This window comes from Colobus angolensis, unplaced genomic scaffold, assembly GCF_000951035.1.
Source record: "Colobus angolensis palliatus isolate OR3802 unplaced genomic scaffold, Cang.pa_1.0 Scaffold81, whole genome shotgun sequence".
Lineage (NCBI taxonomy): Eukaryota > Metazoa > Chordata > Mammalia > Primates > Cercopithecidae > Colobus > Colobus angolensis.
The window spans coordinates 8,214,607-8,234,267 of NW_012121932.1; the positions used below are offsets into that span (position 1 = coordinate 8,214,607).

The window sequence follows — 19,661 nt, forward strand, 5'->3', positions numbered from 1 at the left end:
TAGACTGTCTTTGTGTGCAGAAAGTCCTGCAGTTCTCACAGCGACCTGCCAGAAAAAGTCGTTCCCAAATGTTTGTAAATCCCCCGTTCTGCAACCCGCCTTCACGTTTTGCGATGATCTTGTGAGAGAAAACGCGCAGTATTAGCAGAGAAGGGGGTGGCAGAGTGCTGACGCTGAAGGTCACGCTGCACGGGTAACTGTCGCGGAGTAGGGGCGGGGAAGAGGGAGGAGACACTGACCACCCCGGAGCTCGCTTGCTTTGGACGTCGTCGTTCCCACGGCGCCCAGGGTACCCCAGTCGCTCTCTTCCTGTCCTCCCCCATTACCGCGCAGGCTTTGTCACCACATTAAGGCATTCCCGCTCTCCGCGAAACCGCTCTGCCATCTCGGCGGTGAAAGGGTGAGAGGGGCAGTGTTTGGGTCAACTTTGACTCCTCCCACCCACCCGGATCCTTTAGGGCCTCCTGGTCCTCCAGGGCTCCGGTCGCTGCCGCTCTGTGCGCAGGTTCGCGCCCGCCCTCGTTCTGCCATGGGCGCCTCCAGTTCCTCCGCGCTGGCCCGCCTTGGCCTCCCAGCCCAGGCCCGGCCCAGGTGGCTTGGGGTGGCCGTGCTGGGACTGGCCGCGGTGGCGCTGGGGGCTGTCGCCTGGAGCCGAGCATGGCCCAGGCGGCGCCGGCGGCTGCAGCAGGTGGGCACCGTGGCGAAGCTCTGGATCTACCCGGTGAAATCCTGCAAGGGGGTGCCGGTGAGCGAGGCGGAGTGCACGGCCATGGGACTGCGCAGTGGTAACCTGCGGGACAGGTACGGCCGAGCGCGGGCGCAGGGCACCGCGGAGCCTGCCTGGGATGAGGAGGGGGAGGCAGATGGGGCCCGACCTACCTGGGAAGGACTATAGAGGTTTGCCACCTGAGTTTCTGGGCTGACTGTTGAGTCGTTGGTCGTTTAGCTGGGAAAGCCAAGTTCATGTCAGATTTATTTTTGGTAAAATACGTAGGGGCAATCCCTTGCCCTTCCCTAGACGAGAGAGTCCTCCTCTGTAACAGGAGGGAGTCTGACCTGTATCTCCGAGCCTCCTTAGCTCTGAAGTTTGTGATTCCATCTTATTATACCAAAGTAAAAAAATAAAGCTATTGGCACTAGAAAGCAGCAAGAAAGAAACCAAGTGGTGTTCAAGGACATTGGCTTAGGCGTGGCTGGGCCTTGTTCCTCACATTTCTCCAATCCTGGGGGTGCCAGGGGGGCCTGATACACTTTGACTAAGGATGAGCAAGTGGCATGGGGACTCTGGGGCAGGGGTCCTTTACTTGCCATTAAGGGAATAGTGTACCCCCTTCTCCCATAGGCAGAGTTGTTCACAGCCTGGAACTTTGGGACTTTTGGGTCTGACACATAGACGTTTCATACTTAGGATTAAGATACCTTCTTCTTCTTTTTTTTTTTTTTTGAGACAGAATCTCACTTTGTGGCTCAGGCTGGAGTTCAGTCGCACTATCTCAGCTCACTACAACCTCCACTTCCCAGGTTCAGGCAATTCTCCTGCTTCTGCCTCCCAAGTAGCTGGGATTACAGGTGTACACCACCACCCCTGGCTAATATTTGTATTTTTAGTAGAAACAGGGTTTCACCATGTTGACCAGGCTGTTCTCAAACTCCTGACCTCAGGTAATCCACCTGCCTTGGCCTCCTAAAATGCTGGGATTACAGGTGTGAGCCACTGCGCCCAGCCAAGATGCCTTCTTATCTGGCTGAGATGGTTTAGCTGTGGCCCTGTGTCCTAGGGGAGGGAGGTTTGCAAGTTGATCATTCAAGAATTCTTCTAGCAGAGAGCCATCTGCATCCCTGTGTTCTCTCCAGCACACACAGATGCACTGTTTTCTGAAAACTGCTGCCTTCTTAAAGAAATGTGGTGGCCGGGCGCGGTGGCTCAAGCCTGTAATCCCAGCACTTTGGGAGGCCGAGACGGGCGGATCACGAGGTCAGGAGATCGAGACCATCCTGGCTAACACGGTGAAACCCCGTCTCTACTAAAAAATGCAGAAAACTAGCCGGGCGAGGTGGCGGGCACCTGTAGTCCCAGCTACTCGGGAGGCTGAGGCAGCAGAATGGCGTAAACCCGGGAGGCGGAGCTTGCAGTGAGCTGAGATCCGGCCACTGCACTCCAGCCTGGGCGACAGAGCGAGACTCTGCCTCAAAAAAAAAAAAAAAAAAAAAAAAAAAGAAATGTGGGCTTCCATGGTATTGGAAAACTTCAGTGAGTCTTAGAGAAGTATTGTGTACACAGACCATATGAATCATGGGAGGATTTTCATTCTCCCACCCCCACCCCAAATTTCTTATCCTGGAGAGCTTTTTCAACTATAATTTCTTGAGATTCCCATCCCAGGACTACTGAAGCGGAATCACCAAGAGTGGAGCCAACTCGTGTAGAATGTTTAAATCTCCCCCTGGTGATTTTGATGCTGTAATTAAAGGGTTTTATCTGAGACCATGAAGAAGAAGAGGATGTTTAGAGCTTATTCAAATATGAAGGATAAGAAAGCCTTCCTATTGCTGGAGAGACTTCAGGCTCTGTGGGACTGGACACCTTCCAAAAAACTGGGAGAACCAAGTTCCCACGATGCATGTCCAGAGAAAATTAGTGTTGCAGACTAGGTTGCACTGCTTCCTTCCTCCCTTGAAGGATTGGTTTCACAGACTGTTTCCAGTTCTAATCTGCGTTTCCTCTGATCACCTGAAGAACTGTTTCTTTCCCACTTCTCTTTGTCACTGCTTTGCCCTGACTACTGCAACCATGGAAAGAAAATATGTGTCCTTTGCCTGTGCTTTTTGCTCCCATTGGCATCCTAACATAAATACAACTATATTACCTTTCCCTTGTTTTAAACAATAAACGTTTAGGATGGGGTGGGGTGATGTGAAGCCTGGGGTGGAGGGAAAGGCAATGAAATTAATGTTAATTCAGTGGTAAAATGCAGCAGACACTGAGCTAAATCCTGTCGCATAGATTAGCATATTTAAGCCTCATAACAATCTTGTGGGCTAGATATTATTATCACCACGCAAATAAGGAAACAGTATCAGAAAGAATGAGTATCTCATCCAAGTCCAGAAAATCAGTGTATGCTGTGGGGATTTGAACTCAGATCTGTGTGAGTACAGTACTTACGCTGTTTGTTTGAAACCAGTGCATGATATAAAAGTATAAGGATTGCACTGAGGATCAGGAGACTTGAGACGAACTTTTACAAAGTTTTCCTATTTGCAAAAGAATGAGGTTGAACTTCATGGTCTCTAAAGCCCCATTTTAACTACATTTTATTTATCAAAGGATAATTAACAATTTGAAAGCAGGCTTGCTGGAGAGAACTCTGTTCAATGACTGCTCTTCTCTCCATCTCTCCACCTGACAATTTAATAACACTACTACAAATGTTCCTAGAATTCAGGGAAAGGCCTCATTTAATGAATTCCATTCTGAAGCTGTGTCTTTGGAACTAACTGTTTGAAGGAGCTGGGATTTTCCTCTGGAAGTGCTCTGGGTCTCAAATTTCTGAAGGTATTTTATTCAAAGCTCTTAGTATACTTGTGAACACTTGGCTTGAGTACGCTAAGCATTGAGTGGTTAAAGTCCACCTAGCAGAATGCTAGCATTGGCTGCCTGGTGCAGTTGCTAGGAGGGCGTGCTTGTTCTCCCTGACCTTGGAAATCTCTGCTGTCCTTAGCAGCCATGTGTGAGTTGATCAGTTTTATCTGTCCAAACCCTTACTGAAGCCAGCTTTTTATTTCTTCTGCGCAAATGAGTAACTGTTGGAGAAAGGAATCCCTTGAGGTTATTATCCAGTATGTTGTTCCCTGCCCAATTCCTGCTGTCTTTCTCATCCCATACTCAGTGGTAGGGTTCCTGCTTTCCCTCACTTTTCAGTGCTTCCTGCTCCCCAGGCCAGTTTGTAATTGAGAAATGAGATTTTTTCCCATTGTTTTGGACTCCACTTACTCGTTGCTGTTGGTCAGGGCACTGTAGCTCTTTTGGGGAATCGGGGCTCCAGGCTTCTACACCGATCCCTCTACCACATACTCATGTTTTACCTGTAAATTCAAGGCACCGGCTTTTATATTGCAGACTAGGTTGGAGTAACTTGGTCATGATGAAATCCGTACTCCAGACTTAACTCTTCTTTCAGATCTGGCAGAATAGAACTAGTTATTCTTTCACTGGGCATCATTTTGTGCACAAGAGGTGAAAACTAATATTGCCCAGGTTGACAGGAAAATGAGATGGTTGGGGTATGTTACAAATGGCAACCTTTTAACCTGTGATTACTGTCATTGTCCCGACCCAAAATTGGACTCCCAGCAAGTTGTCACTTGCTTTTTCAGTGACAGTGATGAGTGGGAAACCTCTAGCGACTACTTCCCACTGTTAACCCCAGCAGTTAATGCCTGCATTATTATACAATAGGCTGGAGCCACGGGCCAGGCTGTGAGCCACAGTGAAGGGCAACATTAGTAAGGGATGAATGGGAGATGAGAAGATTCAGCCCATGGAGAAATAATGTCAGAAATAATGTGCAAACAGATTTGCCACTCCTGTTTGAACATGGCTCTGGTTGTGTGCAGATCTCAAAGGAAGTCTTGTCTGGGGATGGGGCATGTTGGAAGTTAAGAGTGAAGGCTTTGGTGAGGTTAACCAAAGAACTGTGCACCAAGGGACAAGGCCGGAGATAGGGAATAGGGCCCAGCCCTATTAGGCATCTAAATCAGAGGATGCCTGCCTATTTCACTGTAGCCCCGTTCTCTGGACAGACATCCTCTGATTTACAGAAACCAGCCCCAAGCTGAGTGAACCAGAGAACTGTGGGATCTAAAGACATCTTTGACCAGGCAGGATAACTCACATCTATAATCTCAGCACTTTGGGAGGCCAAGGAGGGAGGATTAATTGAGCCAGGAGTTCCAGGCCAGCCAGGAGGTCCAGACCACAGTGGGACCCCATCTCTACAAAAAATAAAAAAATCAGTTGGGCGTGGTGATGTGTGCCTGTAGTCCCAGCTACTCAGGAGACTGAGGCAGGAGGATCTCTTGAGCCCAGCAGTTCAAGGCTGCCATGAGCTAAGATCATGCCTCTGCGCTCTAGAGCCTGGGTGGTAGAGTGAGACCCTGTCTCCTCTCTCGAAATTAATTAAATATAAATATATATATATGAATAAATAATACACATATGCATTTATACACTTAGAAAGGAAAAGGTGGTCTCCTCAGAGGGGTGGGGACTTGCTGCTACCCAGTGTCGCCAGCTTTTTGGAAGAGGGTAGCCAAGACAGTTACGGAAATGCCTTTACACTGCCACACCATCATCATGCCAGCTAGCAGGGCACAGGCTGCCAGCCATTGTCTTCCGGTGTGGTTGCAGGGAAGGGACAGTTTAGCCAGCACCTGGAAAGGACTCTACTGATGAGGAGGTTGCGGATGCAAGACTATCTGTCAGGGTCAGGACAGGGCAGAGACGGATCTCCCTCTGCTCTGATATTGGATGTCCTCCTGAGGTCTCCTCAGGCTTTCCCTGATGACTCTGGTCATATTTTGGAATGTCTTCATGGGAGGAGCCACCCCTGCTTCTGGAAGGGGCTGTGCTTTTTATCGTCCTCACATTTGAAAGGCTCTGGCTTTCAGGCACTTTTTACTCACCAGTGCCCACATTTTCCTCACCCGCTTGTCTGCACATTCTATCTTCTTTCTAAAATAGTGATACTGGGCTGGGCACAGTGGCTCACACCTGTAATCCCAGTACTTTGGGAGGCCGAGGCGGCAGATCACTTGAGGCCAGGAGTTTGAGACCAGCCCAGTCAACACAGCGAAACCCCGTCTCTACTAAAAATACAAAAATAGCTGGGCGTGGTGGTGCACGCCTGTAATCCCAGCTACCCAAGAGGCTAAGGCAAGAGAATCACATGAACCAAGGAGGCAAAGGTTGCAGTGAGCTAAGATTGTGCCACTGCACTCCAGCCCAGCTGACAGAGTGAGACTCTGTCTCAAAATAAACAAAATGAAACAAAACAACTAAACTAAAGGAACCAAACTGTGATATTGACATTTATTTTTCCTAGGAGTGGAAGATTTTTTCTTTTTGGCAACACAGTGTTTTGTGTGGTGTAGGCCCAACCCATATGCTAGGCTGTAGGTAAAAGTCTAACAAACTGGGCCTGGCCAGCTTTCCCTCACTCTTTAGCTCATCCCGTAGAAATACAAAGTATAAAAACCAAGTCCAGCACAGCAGGCTCTCTAGGAAATAAGTGGGATTCTTATCTAATGTGTACTTCTGTGAGTCTTTGTTCTCTATGTCAGAATGTGTGCATGAAAAGGAAAGGCTGTTTGGGAGGTTTCCTGATGTAGGACCCCCACATGCCACAGCAAGTTAAACAGAGCAGAGGCCGGCCTGGTTCTTCTTGGAGGCAGCAACATTGCAAGACCTTTGTCTCAGACTCCAATTCACTTGGCCAGCCTCATCTTGTTCTACAACAAAAGGCCCTGAAAGCTATTTTACTTCTCCCAGGGCCACAGAGACATATATAACAGACCTACAGAAGCTTCCAACCAAAGCAGAGCCCCCACACAGGCAGCAGGGTTGCCTAAGCAGTGAGGGGAAAGTGTCTGAGCCAGCCTCCTGTTCTCGTTTTTGAAACTGGAGATTGCCATACATCAGCCAGAAGTTCTCCCAGAACTGTTTCTGCCAAATAAGCTCTTTTTGGGGTCACCAACTTTTAGACTCAAATCATTTGGCCAGACCTGGATAATTGTCTGGAAAATGATGTTAGGTCCCAAGTCAGGGCGGGTGGAGAGTTTTGAGGAAGTAGAAAGCTGGAGGGAAGCTGTTGGGAGGTGGAGGAGGATTTTCTGAGTGTGCCCTGGTTTGTTTCTCTGCAGGTTTTGGCTGGTGATTAAGGAAGATGGACACATGGTCACTGCCCGGCAGGAGCCTCGCCTGGTGCTTGTCTCCATCACTTATGAGAACAACTGCCTGATCTTCAAGGCTCCAGACATGGACCAGCTGGTTTTACCTAGCAAGCAGCCTTCCTCAAACAAACTCCACAACTGCAGGTATTCTGCCTGGGGGCATCCGGGGAATTGCAACAGGCTTCTCGCTCCATTCTGTCTTGCTATAGTTTCGACAGTAGAGGATGACATCGGTAAAGGAAATATTTAATAGAAGTGCAGTTTGGGTTGGGATTGGGCGCGAGTGGATGATGCAGAGTATTGTTTTAAGGGTACCTAGGATTTGTTTTAATCAGGTATGGTTAGACACGCAGACATAGAAATGACTGTCCTGAAAAAAGAAGATGTTTATACCAACAGATTCCTTAGAAATTGGAGGCACGCCACATCACACAAGGCCAAGTGGGGAAGCACCAAGAGGCAGAGGGAGCAGGGGGAACATGTGGGCAAGGGCTTTTATTGTGGTTTCCACAGGAAAGGAGAAGCAAGGCAGGGGTGGCAGGCTTAGGGCTGGCTAGTTTGAATAACTTCAGCAGGCTCTGGGACACAGGTTGTCTGGTACTTGGCTCTGGGGTTGACCAGGGCAGGGGACTAGTGGCCCGGCAGTAAGCACCAAATAAAGGAGGTGACTGGGAGTGCAGACTCTGGATGGGTTGGTATTCCTATTACAGGCACACTTGCAGGTCATCAGTCTATTATTTCTAGGAATTGGTCGGCCCTGGGAGAAGTAGTTTCTTCAGTGTCAACAAGGCTCAAAGATGTCAAAGTACAAAACATGCAGAAAATTAAAAGCAAGATTACCACAAGTATAAAGGTGGTACAATGTGCTCATCTTTAGGGCTTTTCTCCTTTCGTTCAAATCTTCATTCAGAATTGTCATCTCTCCAACCAGGCAGACAAGGGAGTTAGTGGAGACGTAACAGCTGTATCTCAGGGCTGGGTGAGAAGGATGCTGGACTTTCCAGAGCTTTCCAGATGTACTCTGCAGCCTCTGAAGTGTGTGGTTGAGATGAAGGCATATTCCTTGGGTATAAGGGATTTCCACTTCTGGCCAAAGGCATACCTCAGGCCTTGGCTTCCTTTTGGCCTGTGGGACTTCTGTTGGGTTGTCAAGTTCCGTGGTTTGCTGGGGTCTTGTCCTTCCTCATTAAGAAGACTTAGATGCTTGTCATGAGATGATCTGGATCCCTTGTCACCAACTGAGCTTTTTAAGTGTATGGAAGTTGGTTTTGTCCAAGGTCCCAGGGCTCAGAGGAGAGCCTCAGATCACTCCCTGAACTCTCATCTTATGTTTTTTCAAGCAAAGTGTCTAAGCTGAAATCCACCACTCATAGTTCCCAATTTTCAAAAGTCTGAAGCAATAATTCACTGAATTCAGTACTTCTGGTAATTATCTTAGCAAGCCCGTGAGGGGGGTCCTTAATTCCACTTTACAAGCGAGGAAACCAAGCCTTAGATCACTGCCATGAAAACACAGAGCTGGGGTGTGAACCCACTTGCCTCCTAAGGCTTTTGCCTTTAACGTGTATGTATAGGGAGAAGAAATGCTTTTCCATAAATGACAGGTTTTGAGCCCATTAATTTATTGAAGAGGAAGAGTGTAGCCATCTCGACTTAATTGGAAGACATGTGAAGGCAATGGGTAAATACGTAGCTGACATGTGTCACATGAGTAATATAGGTGTTGCTCTGTAGACTCACTATGTCACCGACAGTGAGCAAGTTTTCCCCCCAAGGCTCTTTACCAGCTAAATAGGCAGAAATCTAGGGACACGCACACCTTCCTGGATGGAAAGAGGGAAAGAGCAAGACCTTGTAGGTGAGTTGCCTGGGTCTGAAAAAGACACCAATTGCAGCCTGTTCTTATTTATTTATTTATTTATTGAGACGGAGTTTTGCTTTTGTTGCCAAGGCTGGAGTGCAATGGCACGATCTTGGCTCACTGCAATCTCCATCTCCCAGGTTCAAATGATTCTCCTGCCCCAGCCTCCTGAGTAGCTGAGATTAGAGGCATATGCCACCACACCCGGCTAATTTTTTTTTTTTTAGTAGAGATGGGGTTTCACCATGTTGGCCAGGCTGCCTTTCGAACTCCTGACCTCAGGTGACACACCCATCTTGGCCTTCCAAACTGCCAGGATTACAGGCATGAGCCACCACGCCCGGCCTGCAGCCTTTTCTTATGTCATTCTGTTCCATGCATCAATTGTAGATCTGGATGAGGTGGGAATAGAGAGCCTGGAACCCTGGCGGTTTGGTGAAAATGATTGAGAGCTGTGCATTTGGATTGACACAGAGGTGTAATCAGTGTACTGCCCTCTCTAGCTGGTTAGACATGCTGTAACTAGTTCAGCCTGTATTTATAAGCTATTTGTGATGGATTGGTTGCCAAGGGAACTGCTAAAAACTGAAGAAATAACATAGATAGTGTGCTTAGTTAGTGCCAGCTGCTATGACAAAATACCATAGTCTGGGTGGCTTAAACAACAGACATTAATTTCTCATAGTTTGGGAGGATGGGAAGTCCAAGGTTGAGGTGCTGGTAGATTGATGAGGTAGCTTTTCAGGGTTGTAGATGGCCACTTCTCGTTATGTCCTCACATGACCTTTCCTGGTGCCTGCATGAAGAGAGAGAGCATTCTTGTGTTTCTTCCTCTTCTTATAAGGGTACAAATCCCAGCATGAGGGCTCCACCTCATCTAAACCTAGTTACCTCCCATAGGCCCCACATTGGGGCTGAGGGTGTCAACAAAGGAACTTTGGGGAGGCACAAACATTTGACCCCTAACAGTTGGTAAGTGACAGAGTGATTACCACAGCCAGCCCACCAGAGCTCAGAATCAAATAACATAAACCAACAACCTCAAGTTAGTAAAAAGAAAAGGAAGTCCCTTCACAGCCATTTGGACAAGGCTGGAGTGTCATGAATTTTATATTATTCTACACTTATTTTATTGTATTAATTTTTTTTTTTTTTTTTTGAGACGGAGTCTTGCTCTGTCACCCAGGCTGGAGTGAAGTGGCGCCATCTCAACTCACTGCAACCTCTGCCTCCCGGGTTCAAGCAATTCTCCTGCCTCAGCCTCCTGGGTAGCTGGGACTACAGGCGCCTACCACCACACTGGCTAATTTTTGTATTTTTAGCAGAGACGGAGTTTCACCATGTTGGCTATGATGGTCTTGATCTCCTTACCTCGTTATCCATCTCCCTCAGCTTCCCAAAGTGCTGGGATTACTGGCCTGAGCCACTGCACCTCGCCACTTATTTTATTTTAAACTTTCACTGTTAGTGTTTTGAATCAGCTTTGCCTGTTCACCTTGTGTTAAGTTTTTTTAGACTAATTATAGACCAGTATGGTTTCTTGATTATCACAAGGATTTATGAATAATTAGTGTCTTTTTTTTTTTTTTTTTGAAATGGAGTTTCACTCTTGTTGCCCAGGCTGGAGTGTGGTGGCACGATCTCGGCTCACTGCAACCTCCAACTCCTGGGCTCAAGTGATTCTCCTGCCTCAGCCTCCTGAGTAGCTGAGACTACAGGTAGGCACCACCACACCGGGATATTTTTTGTATTTTAGTAGAAGTGCGGTTTTACCATGTTGGCCAGGCTGTTCTTGAACTCCTGACCTCAAGGGATCCACCTGCCTTGGCCTCCCAAAATGCTGGGATTACAGGCGTGAGCCATCATCCCCAGCCTGATTATTGTCTTAAAAGGTGACGCTAATGTTTTAAAGTAGGGGGAAGTAAGACATGACTTCAACCCTATATTGAATTTTTGGCTCAATTTAGAGAAAATTGATGTGAAAATATGTGTGTGTGTCTGGGTGTGTGTGTGTGTGTGTGTATTAAAGCACCTGCAAGAGGACCTGGTACACAGTAAGCACTTAACTAGATATTAGCTCTTAAATAGCTATTATCTTTATTGTATTAATCCACCTTATCTATAAATATTATTTTTCTTCACTTCTTTATGTCTTATTTTATCTCTTTAATAAAGTTTTATAATTTTATCTGTAATGAGATTTTACATTTAGTAAAATCCCATGTTAGATTTAGTACTAAACATTTACTCCTTTCTTCCACTTTTACATGGCAAGTCTTAAAAACACATTTTTTGTTTGCTGTGTAAGATTGGTATTATTTATTCTTTAATTATTAGTAGAACCTGCCAGTAAAAGTATCTGGATTTTCTTTGTAAGAATCTATTCAAGTTTTTATGCCCTCTTACATAATTTTTGGTGAGTTGCTTTTGATTTGTGAGTTAAGAGATTGCTTACTCATGAAGTTTTATTGAACCCACAGAGCAAGGGTCAGTTTTTTTCTATGGAGTGTTGCTGATGAGACATTTTGTGTCAAAATGTAGAAAAGAATGTATTCTGCAGAAAATTCTGCAAGAATTGGAGAAGATGACATGGCAGAGGGAGCGATACCATTCGGTGCAGGGATGGAAGACAGGGCCAGTGGAGGGATGCCTTCCATAGGGGGTAAGGGGTCCTGGTTGATCAATATTCCTTTGCCCTGTTGGCGGCTTTTCTACTTTTCAAAGTGCCACCCATAAGCTTCCCCAGGTGGGTGGATGCTGTGGGTAATACGTGTGCACTTACATACAAGTGCTGTTGTGAGGGGATAAGGGAAGAGCTCCATCGATGAGCATATACTTAGGGAACTGCTGAACAGTGGGATGGAATCAGTTTTAGGGGAAAGACAGAAGGCCAGGAGAGGATCATGAGATGTCCGTAGAGCCAAGAATTAATCAGAGGTGAAACAGTGGCTTCAAGAAGGGAGTTTAGAGAGAAGGGCTAGGCCCAAGCAATGTGAAAGGAGCAGCATTGAGATTTGACAGTAGATGGGAGAGGAGGTAAGAGGGTAGGGAGTCTCTACCCTCAGACCAGGATTGTGAGTTGGAGGGTACCCAGGGGTTCATCTAACTGGGAGCACCTCAGGTGTCCACACTGAATTCCTTCACGTGCATTGCCTCAGGAGTCCTCACGCTGGTGTGAGCCTTCCCACGGGGAGAGGCAAGCCCTTCCCATGGTAGATGAGGGTAGGGGAATCAATTTCCAGATCCTGTGAATCGTATCTACAGTTGGCAAGTTCTTCTGTCTCACCATAAACCTTTCCTCTTTGTACAGAGGAAAGGCTTTTGTCTGTCCACCCCACATCTTACTAGGGGCATTGCCCGTGGAGGGAAAATCATACAGGGTCCCAAACAATGAAAAATGCTGGTGTTGATAAAGAGGGTGATGTTAATGACAAGGTAAAATTGTTGTACAAATCAGTGGTTCCAACTCTTTGTCTTACATTAAAATGAAGAGGCCTCCAATCAAATTGTTGCTGATAAATCATGAAAAATACTTGTGGACGACAAATCGCTATGTGACATATATTGCCTAGAGGTTCAAGGAATAAGTGAAATTACTATAACTCTCATTTCTGTCTCTGTATTTGTGTGGAAAATTCCTCAGGGCTTATTTAAAAGAAAGATTTAAAATTAATACTGAATCTTGTCTTATTCTAGCAATATGTGAGATTCATTCAGAGTTTTATGGATGCTCTATAGGGTTCATTAAGCATTTAATTTCCAATAAAATCTGATTTTTAATGTTCAGTAATTATCAAAATATATAGCATATCTATTTTGTTATGATATATAAATCATAATTGTAATGATAACTCAATCCTGAAAACATTTCTTCACACTTGAAAGCTTAAGAAACCAAGCAAATTTAATTGCTTCAAAAGAAATACAGCAAGTGATCGATAGCTATAAAAATATATTAGGATAAAGTTACATAAGTAAAATAATATGCATATGTGTTCATGAATAAAAAGAGGAATAACACAAAAATGTTTAAATGGATAATGGTGGATATCAAACCAACATGGCCTTTAGATCTCATTACATACTTTTAAAAGCATACTGCAATCATTTTATTTTACATGTCAATGTTTAAAATTCAGTGGAAATGATATCATTCAGAACAAATTAAACTTATGATGAAAAAGTTTACCTGTCAACTTATAGTTCTGGGAAGGGTCCATAGCTTTTTAAAACTCCTTTGGGGAATTTAAACAAGAAAACCTTGAGGGCCACTGTGTTATGTAAAGTTATCTGTTGCCACCAAGTGGCATAGGTAGATACCATATAATTATCTCCAATTTACAACTGGAGACAGGTCAGAGGAGTTAAATGATTTGCTTTTGGTCACAGAACTAGAGAATGGCCGAGTTCCAATTTGACCCAGGTCTGTTGGATTCTAAGCTCAGGGTGCATCTGCCACAGGACAGCCCCTCTCCTCTTGTGAAAGTGTCCTAAATCCTTGTGTTTGTGGACACTGCAGCTTAGGCATCCAGAAGCTTGTTGGGAATGTAGAATCTCAGACTCCAACCCAGACTTACTGAACGAGAATCTGCATCCAAACAAGATCCTGGAGGATTTGCACATACATTAAGGTTTGGGTAGCTCTTCCCCAGAGCACATTCTACGCCTTTCTCCTGTGCTTCTGCCCAGCTTTGACCCAAGAACCACTTAACAGCCCTCTGGGATGGTCAGCTCCCAACAGTCCAGCTGTTCATTTTTGACACCATCCCTCAGTGTATTGATAATAAGTAAGTCACCTGGTGTTCTTTTGTGACCTTTCCAGGATATTTGGCCTTGACATTAAAGGCAGAGACTGTGGCAATGAGGCAGCTCAGTGGTTCACCAACTTTTTGAAAACAGAAGTGTACAGACTGGTTCAATTTGAGACAAACATGAAGGGAAGAACATCAAGAAAACTTCTCCCTACTATTGATCAGAATTACCAGGTGAGCTTACAGAGAGTTTACCTTCACTCCTACTAGTCACCCTTCTCTTTCTGACTTCCTTCACGGTCGGCAAAGAGCCTCTCTTGGGACCTCAGTTAAGAAAATATGATAATGGCCCTGGTGAGTGATAATGAGGGCACAGCCTGGGCAGAGGTACCGGGGGATGGAAAAGAAGGTGGATATGAGAGATGTCTCAAAAGTGGGATCTCTAGGGTATATGGAGGATTGAATATGGGAGATATTGTGGAGCGGGGAGCCGGGGTGACTCCCAGGTAGATGGAGATGCAAGAGAAAACTGGCTGGAGAAACAAAAGTGAGAAGTTTGTTTGGGACTAAATCCAAACTTCCCAGAATTACAGAAGCAGGCTTTGTTCTGACCCGCCCCTCACAATCTGTGAGGTGTGCTTATTTCAGGTGCTGGCAAGGCGCCTCCCCGTAAGGAAAACTGTCCCCTGAGCCAAAGACCAAAGCCTCTGATTCTGCCATGAGCTAAGGATTAAAATACAAGGACCTCAGGGAGTTTCTCTCGGTAGCCCCTAAACTACAAGCTCCTTGAGGGCAGGGATTTTTATCTGCTTTCTTTACTGCTGTTTCCCCACTAGAACAGTGCCTGGTAGGTGCTCAGTAAATGCCTAGTGAGTGAATGGTGTTGTTGAGGAAATTATTACTGGAGTATAGCTGATTGGCAGTAGGTCCTCGCTGTTTGAGGATGATGTGGGAAGGGGGTCGCTGCTGGAGTGGGAGTGGGAACCCAGGAAGAGGAAGCGTGGTGGGTGACATTGGCCCAGAGCTGGCCCTGGCTGCAGCCCTGTTCCTGTGTATGGACATGGACTGCTCCAGTTCCTGGCCACTTGCAAGCCCAAAGTCATGTCTCTCTCCTTCCTGAACACCACTCCCCTCTTCTGCACTGAAGTGGTTTTGCTTCTGGACATTACTTAGCTTTGCAGTTGGTCTAGGCCATTCTGTGGAGTGGTGGGGCCTGACTATCCTGTGTTCTTGGTAAGGTGGCCTACCCAGACTGCAGCCCACTCCTGATCATGACAGATGCCTCCCTGGTAGATCTGAATACCAGGATAGAGAAGAAAATGAAAATGGAGAATTTCAGGCCAAATATCGTGGTGACCGGCTGTGATGCTTTTGAGGAGGTAAGTGACCCACTGCTTTTGTGCATCGTGCTCAGATGTGCTGTTCGCGGTGCTAAGGTAACTCTCCTGTAGCCAGAGCCAACTCAGATCCTCCAAGGTCGAGTCATTCATTCATTGCTGCTGCCATCACTCATTGCTTGTGCCATCAACGCGCTGGCCTCGGCCTTGGAGGGGCACGTTGCTCTCACCCGCTAATTCTTGGGCCCCAAAGCAAACAGTCAAAACTCGAAATCGTAGCAAGTATGAGGTTGGAATATGTAATCGTAGCTCAGAGATAACTGAGGGAAGCAAAGGTAAAGGAGAAAGATAAAGCCATTTTCCACTTCTCTGTCACTCAGCAGTGCTCTCAAAGATCTGAGACTTTTAGAAGCCCCATGCCCCAAAGTGCAGACCAAGAGGACACAGGCAATCTGTCCCTGGAGACATACCATGCTGTGGCCCGAGTTCTCTCCGAGGGCATGCACATGCTCTTTTATGGGGTTGGAGCCAGAAATTTCCACCCTTTTCAAGGACACACCTTTGTGGTCTTAAGGGAAAACTGCATCAGAACCCAGTAGAAACCTTGAACTCTGTATGTAATATACATATAGCTGGGTGTTGCTTTATAATAAGAAGCATTAGCCATCATATTAAGCCTGAGGGGTAAGCTGAACTTTCCAAGTAGTGGAAGTAACAGTGACAAATACCATTTATTGGGTGTTTACTGGGTGCTAGGCATTGAGCTAAATAATCATTTCAGATAAATTATTTGATCTTTACAATAACCCTGTGAAATTTGTGTTACTGTCTCCTTTTTATAAGGAAAATGAAGCTCAGAGGTGTTATACACTTTGCCTAGCAGATGAATGGTGGCTGGCATTAGAACACAAAACTTGTAACTCCAGCATCTGTAGAGCTGGGGTGACAATTCTAATTTAGAGATCCCAAGTAGTTAACTCTGAGAGGAGAGGCTCTTAAACACCCTCTCCATTCTTTGCTCCCCTGAATGACTGTACTTCCTTAGTAAAATGTGCCCTTTTTTTTTTTTTTTTTTGAGACAGAGTCTCACTGTGTCACCCAGGTTGGAGTTCAGTGGCGCAATCTCGGCTTACTGCAACCTCCACCTCCCAGGTTTGTGTGATTCTCCTGCCTCAGCCTCCAGGGTAGCTGAGACTACAGGCACGTGTCACCACACTTGGCTAATTTTTGTACTTTTAGTAGAGATGGGATTTCTCCATGTTGGCCAGGCCAGTCTTGAACTCCTGACCTCAGGTGATCCACCTGCCTCATCCTCCCAAAGTGCTTGGATTACAGGCATGAGTCACTGTGCCCAGCACTTAATTTGTTGATAAACATTGTTCTTTAGGATAAACCTTTGTGCTGAGCCTAGTATAAATCATCGTACATGTAGGCACTCTGTATTATCTGATAATTTGAAAAATAGCTGCCAGGCGCTGTAGGTGCTCATGCCTATAGTCCCAGCACTTTGGGCCAAGGCAGGAGGATTGCTTGAGCTTAGGAGTTTGAGACCAGCCTGGATAACATGGCAAAACCCCATCTCTACTAAAAGAATACAAAAATTAGCCAGGTGTGGTGTTGCGTGCCTGTAGTCCCAGTTACTTGGGAGGCTGAGGTGGGAGTATGGCTTGAGCCCGGGGTCGGAGATTGTGCCAATGCACTCCAGTCTGGGTGACAGAACGAGAACGTGTCTATTAAAAAAGAAAAAAGAAAAAGGGAAAGAGCAATAGCAATGTATACAGAAGTTGTCTACTTGATGATGTTGTCTTGTCATTTGTTATCTAGTTGAATTCCTCTGTGCCTTTGTTAATTTTAAAAATTCAATAATCTATTATGGGTCAGGCATGGTTTGTAGGAGCCCAGATACAGATGAAAAGATATGGATCTTGCTCTTCAAAATGTTCCAATATGAGGGGCATGGCCAGGAGACAATGACAGCCCAGTGTCAGAAGTGCTTTAGTGTACATACTTAGAAGTTATCAGAGATGTATAGAAGTAGAACTGCCTAAATCTGCCTGGAGAAGGGAGGCCTGGGCATGGGGAGGGGTCAGGTCCAGCTCCCAGAAAGCAGTGCTGTTCACCCTGTACTTGTGTGGACTGTGTGCAGGCCAGGGTCAGAGGAAGGTCTTTATGGGTAAAGGCGACAGGTGGTTGGGAGGCCTAGAAGCATGAGAGGCCATGAATAAAGGGGAGCTTGGGAGTATTTTAGAATCACAGGAGCATGGGGGTGAAGGAGAAATGTCAGGGCAGCTGGACTGGAGCTGGCTGGAGGCCACCACACCAAGGAGTTTGGATTTTATACTGTGGATATTGAGGAGCTGGCAATGATTTTGAGCAAGGAAGTAATTATGATTTGCATTCTTCCAACAAATATCTGCTGAATGCCTGTACAGTGTGCCAGGCACATATTATTCTGGCAACTCTCTTGAATGCTCATTGAAAGGCAGGGAAGCCTGAGACAGAAATACCAAGGCCAGGCCCAATCACTAGAGAGTCTTTTTTTTTTTTCTTTTTTGAGACAAGGTCTCTGTCACCCAGACTGGAGGACAGTGGTACGAACACGGCTCACTGCAGCCTCAAACTCCCCAGCTCAGGTGATCCTCCCACCTTAGCCTTCCAGCTTCCCAGCTAGCTGGGACTACAGGCATATGCCATCATGCCTGGCTAATTTTTGTATTTTTTTGTAGAGACAGGGTCTCCCTATGTTGCCCAGGCTGGTCTTGAACTCCTGGACTCAAGCAATCTGCCTACCTTGGCTTCCCAAAGGGCTGAGATTATAGTCATAAGCCACCTCACCTGGCTAAGAGTCTTTTTTCTAAAGTGCAGATTAGCAGGCCTTACCTGAAACCTGCATGAGCATTGTGACAAGGCCTGTACCTCTGCACTGGCAGCATCATCCCAGGTGAATCTCATGCCCACAGCGTCTGGAGAAGCACGGAGTTAGGAGAGTGCAGGGACCATGGGGTTCAGAGATGATATGGGATCGGGGCTGGGAGGGCAATGGAGAATGCCAGAGAGGAAGAGGCCCCTGAAGTACTCAGGAGACTGGTTTCTTGAGGGAGGGAAGTAATGAATCTAGACTTGGTGGGACCTGAAGTTTATACAATTTGGGGGACCCTTTAAGAAAAAATAAAATTATTAACAAAAAATATATAAAATTAACAAAACTAAAATTAGGTTCAAAGCCTTGAAAAGTTCTGTGCAAATAAGGGGCCTGAGGCTCAAGCCTCACTGGTTTTCTAGTACACCCACCTGCCCCTCGCAGTTCTAGTTTCCCACATTGTCTAGTGGGATGTACATAAGATCGGATTCATTAAATGCTTGGTAAACAACAAATGAAATTAATGCTCTGTTTTAAGAATGTATGTTACTGAAGATTGGAATGGAAATAGTTCGTGGAATAGAAATTAGTCTGTGAAGCAACAGTTCTTCCACAGGAATCCTGTAATTCTTCCATTATTTTTTGAGAAACTTTCTTTTAGGGAATAAAATGTTTCTTGATTTGTTTCCACTAAAGAACAGGTTATTTTGGTATTAATTTTAGTTTAAGATCTTGAGCCAAGGAAATAAGAAAAAAAGACACTCTTGTCCTTGGCTGAAGTGTTTTTGCTTTCCTATACCTTGCCAACCTCTAATTTTGTTCTTCTATAATGTGTCAAACTTAACCTAAGGCTAATGAAAACCTAATCCTGCTTTCTTAAGCAGAGTGGAGTCTCTCCTTCCCCTTCCCCTTCCCCTTCCCCTTCCCCTTCCCCTTCTCCTCCTCCTCCTCCTCCTCCTTCTTCTTTTTCTTTCATAATAAACTGAAAATAAAAGTACAAACAAAAACAGGCCAGGCGTGGCCTAGAACTTTGGGAGGCCAAGGCAGGCAGGTTGTGGGAGTCCAGGAGTTCGAGACCAGCTTGGGCAACATGGTGAAACCCCGCCTTTACAAAAAAAAAATTAATTAATTATTTAAAAGTGAGAAAAATAAACTCTTAAATGAATTTGTGCCTCCAAGTCCATTCGTCATTTTATTCCTGCACTATGATGGGCTTACAGAAATAGCAAAAAAGGTAGAACACTCTGATTTTTCTGAAACAGTCCTCTGGCCATGCTCATAAAAAAAATCATTCTTGGCCGGGCGCGGTGGCTCAAGCCTGTAACCCCAGCACTTTGGGAGGCCGAGACGGGCAGATCACGAGGTCAGGAGATCGAGACCATCCTGGCTAACACAGTGAAACCCCGTCTCTACTAAAAAATACAAAAATCTAACTGGGCAAGGTGGCAGGTGCCTGTAGTCCCAGCTACTCGGGAGGCTGAGGCAGGAGAATGGCATAAATCCGGGAGGCAGAGCTTGCAGTAAGCCGAGATCCGACCACTGCACTCTAGCCAGGGTGACAGAGCTAGACTTGGTTCAAAAAAAAAAAAAAAAAAAATCATTCTTATTAAATGATGCTAATGTCGCTGATGTATTCTTCCTTCAAATAGGAAGCCCAATAGTTAAAGGCCTAAGGCATTAATCTGTCTACCTGGTACCTCACAAAACTGTAACTCTTTCAATGAGTAGGACTCTGTTAAATATTCATGTAAAATGACAGAACCTGTATATATTTAATAGGCCAATTAATCATTAAAAATTAGCAAACCTCATCATGAAATTCAGGCCATCATTTACTGCAAAAACACAGAGTAATAGGAGTATGTATTGTGTAATATTTACTGTTTGTGGCCTAAAGTAGT

General features: G+C 45.6%; 1 protein-coding gene across 2 annotated transcripts in view; it reads left to right on the plus strand.

The window, feature by feature from the left end:
* Positions 1-264: 264 nt before the first annotated feature.
* Positions 265-19,661, plus strand: part of MARC2 (mitochondrial amidoxime reducing component 2) — a 36,538-nt gene continuing 17,141 nt past the window's right edge. For both annotated transcript variants that reach the window (XM_011929467.1, XM_011929466.1), the window contains exons 1-4: positions 265-801; positions 6,922-7,095; positions 13,635-13,797; positions 14,802-14,942. In XM_011929467.1, the coding sequence (XP_011784857.1) occupies positions 530-801; positions 6,922-7,095; positions 13,635-13,797; positions 14,802-14,942 (750 nt within the window). In that variant the 5' untranslated portion in view covers positions 265-529. The remainder of the gene's footprint in view (positions 802-6,921; positions 7,096-13,634; positions 13,798-14,801; positions 14,943-19,661) is intronic.